Source organism: Phalaenopsis equestris, unplaced genomic scaffold (genome assembly GCF_001263595.1).
Source record: "Phalaenopsis equestris unplaced genomic scaffold, ASM126359v1 Scaffold000002, whole genome shotgun sequence".
Lineage (NCBI taxonomy): Eukaryota > Viridiplantae > Streptophyta > Magnoliopsida > Asparagales > Orchidaceae > Phalaenopsis > Phalaenopsis equestris.
In genome coordinates this window covers 76,729,975-76,734,817 of record NW_018164444.1, presented here as the reverse complement: position 1 = coordinate 76,734,817, position 4,843 = coordinate 76,729,975, and the positions used below count along the sequence as shown (strand labels likewise).

General features: G+C 36.2%; 1 protein-coding gene across 2 annotated transcripts in view; it reads left to right on the top strand.

Moving 5' to 3' along the window:
- The first annotated feature begins 149 nt into the window (after nucleotides 1–149).
- Nucleotides 150–4,843, top strand: part of LOC110022882 (26S proteasome non-ATPase regulatory subunit 9) — a 41,305-nt gene continuing 36,611 nt past the window's right edge. For both annotated transcript variants that reach the window (XM_020722030.1, XM_020722023.1), the window contains exons 1-3: nucleotides 150–360; nucleotides 491–551; nucleotides 1,155–1,268. In XM_020722030.1, coding sequence (XP_020577689.1) covers nucleotides 220–360; nucleotides 491–551; nucleotides 1,155–1,268 — 316 coding nt within the window. In that variant the 5' untranslated portion in view covers nucleotides 150–219. The remainder of the gene's footprint in view (nucleotides 361–490; nucleotides 552–1,154; nucleotides 1,269–4,843) is intronic.

Sequence of the window (4,843 nt, the reverse complement as noted above, 5' to 3'; positions counted from 1 at the left end):
TATTATATATATATATATATATATTCATTTATGTTAAAAAAATCACATGAATGCCTAATTTGTAAATACCAATATTTCTAATGGTTTGTATGCAATAATCTATTTTAAGGGAGATTTCATTTTCTTATTATTTGCTGATTTTTGTAAGAATTGTCTTCGACTTCTATTTCCTCGTCTGGTTTTCGAAAAAGCGTCGATAGGGCAGGCACAGAGTGGAGGATGGTGGCGCCGAATTTGAAAGCGGAGACGCTTTCATTGAGCGAGAAGAGAGCTTCAATGGAGGCGGAGATGAACGCCATAATCGCGCAGCTCTCAGTGCCAGGAGGACCTGGTATCACCGGCAATCTCGTTGATTCGGAGGTTTTCTATCCTCTAACTACATCGCGCAGTCTCCATTATTATTATTATTATTATTTTCTGATCGAGTAATAAAGAATGCACCGGCTTGATTTCCTTGTGCCTGATTAAATATCGTGGTTTTTCTCTTCAGGGGTTTCCTCGATCAGATATAGATATCCCTGCCGTCCGGGCGCAGCGAGCTCGTCTTCTTGGTATGATAATGAATTGTGTTCCTTTGATATTTTTGAAAGTTCTAGCTCTGTTTAAAAATTTTGATGCATGACTATGTTACAATGATTGCTCGGTGGTTGTTTAGAACTCATTTTTAGTTGTATCTGGACCTTTCAAGTGCCGTTTGGCTTCTTTTGATTACTTCAAAAAATGATGCTCGTGAACAGCGTGTTTATGTTCGGCTAGATTTACATATTATTGTTTGTGTTTGGCTCAAAATTGGCTTTTTTAAATTTCAAACATAATTTAAAAGCGGGTTGGGAGCGCAGAGCTGCTCGATTTTCTTTTGCTTCAGCATATTTATTTCCCATTTTCTTATTCCTAATCATTGTATTTTATATTGGGAGACTATTTATATGTTTTGTTTTCTATTTTGTAGGGACTTTTACTTTGTTTTGAATATTATGGAGATTGTAATCTCTGATATCCTACTTTGAGACTTAGGAGTGATTTATCCATATGCTTTAACATGGAAGTGAAATATGGTTTTTAGTGCTTAGATGTTGTGTTATTTTATATAATAGCTTTGTTGTTTTTTATACCTAATAACTAGTCTGCCTTCTTTTGTATGTTAATTTTGTCAGTACTCCGGAATGATCACAATGCGATCACTGCAAAAATAGATGAAAATTTGCAAGTTCTGCACTCAGCCAAATTAGCTAGAAACGAACCCCAACCCCAACCCCAACCCCATTCAGGTATATCAAGCAAAAAATTTTTATAGCTACAACATTTTGTTGATTAAGATTCCTTGATTTGCAGCTGAAGTAGACTAAGGCTTTGTTTCTTATTTATTTGTCTGCTCAATTGGTTTTTTCACAAGCTATGTACATGCTAATGTTTAATAGGTGTTGAACTTTCTAGGAATATCTACAAACTCGATTAGAATGTGTAATATTTTGGGATCATTGGCTGGATGGCTTATATTGATCCATATTTCTGAACACTGAGACATCTCTAAATTAGCTTGGAACTACATAAATAGATAACTAATGGAGATAAGTGTGTTGGACTGGTGAAATCAGGAATTTGGTTGTTTTTACTAGCCGAATCTGACCAGTTGGATCTTTGTAAAGCTTTGCAACACCTGACAGCCCTCTGATCAAATCTTTATTAGAGCCTCTAAAATTCTGTTTTTTGAGCCCTCTGTTTTATATTCTCAGCTTCATTTTGATGCTCCTTGATGTCCTAGTAGCACATGTCAAGCATTATAGAAGCAGCTGCTCTTATGGTGCTTGACAAACTCTCTGTTTAATTGCCAAACATTATAGATGTACAATTTGCATACTAGTAGCAATAATCACACATTGAATTATTTATAGAAGCAGCTGCTCTTATGGTGCTTGTTTCGTGCATTACCATTTATTGACTTGTGTCTGAGGTATTGAATATATTCATATATTCTATCTATTTTGTTTTCAAATCTTGTGTCAAACCGACACTAATTTTGTCAGTTCATCTATTGAATGCATTTTCTAAACTTCGTTGCACATGTCCAAGTCACTTAATTTTCAATAGATGTTGCTCTGATTCATTCTCTAAATAAATATCCCTTTTTTTTTCATAATATTTTCATACGTTGAAAGAGATAATTCTTGTTATATTATTGACTTAGATTAGGTGCCGCTATTGTGGCATACAAGAGAGTTCAATAGGAAGAAAATAAAGTAGTGAAATATGATCAATTACGTGGATATAAGATGCAATAAAATGTATCCTCTAATCCAATCCTCTCTAAATTCAGCCCTTTTGATATCTAGCAATTTTTCCTGATAAATACACCTTGAACAGGAGCAAAAATTTCATTAAATTTCAACTTATTATGAAGATTGGAAAAATCTAAGAGGTCCTGGAGCTTTAATAAATAATTCAATCAATTGTTCTTCACTAGAAATGTGAAAATCTATGATCTTCTTTGATAAGATTTAGAAGATTTGGGAATTGAGCTGGTTAATTTTCATTGATAGGGAAAAGAGGTTTATATACATTTTCCAAGATTCATAAAATAGGAAAGCCATAAATTCAAAATACATGGAATAGGAAATACATAAAAAAAGCAACTCAAGTAAAGAAAATAAGTAAAATCTAATAATGAAAACATAAATCAATTCTAATAATTCCAATATTCCTCCTTAAGTTGAAGCATAGATGTCAATAATGTTCAACTTAGTAAAGAAAATAAGTAAAAACTAATAAGGAAAACATAAATCAATTTTAATAATTCCAATATTCCTCCTCAAGTTGAAGCATAGATGTCAATCATGTTCAACTTGGATTTGAAGTCATCAAACAATGACCAAAGAAGATTTTTTATGAGGATATCTATTTGTTGACCACTGAATGATACAAATGGAACACAAATCTCCTTAGAATCGAGATTCTCCTTGATGAAGTGATGGTTAATCTCTATATGCTTGATGCAATCATGCTGGATCGGATTATGAGCAATGCTAATGACAACTTTATTACTGCAGAACAACTGTAGAGAAATGAAGACCGACATATTTAACTCGCGAAGCATGATGCATAACCAGAGAGCTTCTCATATTTCCAAAGACATAGAATGAAACTCGGCTTCAACACTGCTACGGGCAATCACCACCTATTTTTTGCTTTTCCAAGTGACAAGGTTTCCCCTCACGAATGAGCAATGACTGAGGTAGATCGCCGATCATGGATGGATCTGACCTAAAAAACGTCAGTATAAATAACAATAGAGCAAGAGGTGTGGTGAGAGAACAAAAAACCTGAGCTCGGCATGCAAGTAGTGTAAAATTCCGTGGACATCGGTGAGATGATGCTCATAAAGATAATTCATAAACTGACTCACAATACCAATAGTGTGACATATGTCGGGGTGGGAATGAGCGAGATAAATGAGTTTACCCACAAGACGTTGGTAGTGTGTTTTGTTCACCGGAACGACATTAGGAACATCTAATAATTTCTCATTTGGATCCATCAGAACAACAACTGGTTTGCAAAGGAGAAGATCGGTTTTAGTTAAGAGGTCCATCACATATTTGCGTTGGGAAAGACAAATGTCCTAAGATGACCGAACAACTTCCTAGTCTAAAAAATATCAGAGACCCCAAGTCTTTCTTTTCAAAAGTGGCGGCAAGGATGCCTTTAAGAGACTCCAAGGCTGGCAGATCATTTCCTGTGAGCACAATATAGTCGACATAGGCGATAAGGATGACAATATGACCACCAGAGGAATGTCGAAAGAATAGAGTATAATCAGATTGAGCCTGTGAGAACCCATGACCCACTACCATCTGCGTGAACTTGCAGAACCAGGCCCGAGGGGTTTGCTTCAGTCCTTAGAGGGACTTTCACCGTCGACACACTTATCCACGGGAAGAAGTTGAGTTAAAGTTCGGAGGGAGAGACCTATACACCTCATTTGTGAGATTATCGTTAAAGAAACCATGCTTGATATCCAGTTGGAGTAGGTGCTAATCCAATTTCAAGACAATGAATAACAAAACCCGAATGACGTTCAATTTAGCAATCAGAGCAAACGTCTTTTCATAGTTAACTCTATAGGTTTGTGAGTACCCTTTGGTGACCAACCGCGCTTTGTTGCATTCAAAAGATCCATCAGAGTTAAATTTGGTACTGAAAATCCACCAACAACCCACTGCTGTTTGTTCCTGAGACAGATCTACAACATCCCACATATAGTTTCGTCGAAGAGCATTTATCTCATTCGTTATTGTAGCCTTGTGGGAAGGGTCTGCTATAGCTGCCTCAATATTGGTTGGAAGACGATGATCCATCAAGGAAGTGACAAATGCTTTGTCTGTTTGCAATAAACTGTGGAATGAGATGTACTTTGCCTTGGAATAAAGAGAGCATGCCTGATTGTATATCTCAATTATAGAATTCTTCTCATTTGGAGCATAAGTAATTCTCGTAAGTTGAGGGAGTGTAGTTCTCGGGATGTCGGACGGAGCGGATTCCAAGAACTGCAACAGGCCCAAGCATTGATATAAATTCATACTTTAATAGAAATTAAAGTTCCAGCCACCTGTAGGTAAAACCGAGCCATCCAAAGCTAAGAAACAACCTGCATGTCTAAATATCCTAAGCATGAAATTATTCTAACAAATATTTGAACAGGAGAGGAACTTCACGAGGAGCTAAACCAAGCCCTTAGAACAAGCTACAACACTTTCCACATTAAATAGATTTTCTCATAGCATACATTTCAAGCCAGGGAAAGCCACAGGAGCTAAACCGAGCCCCCAAACATGCATAAAACAGTAAA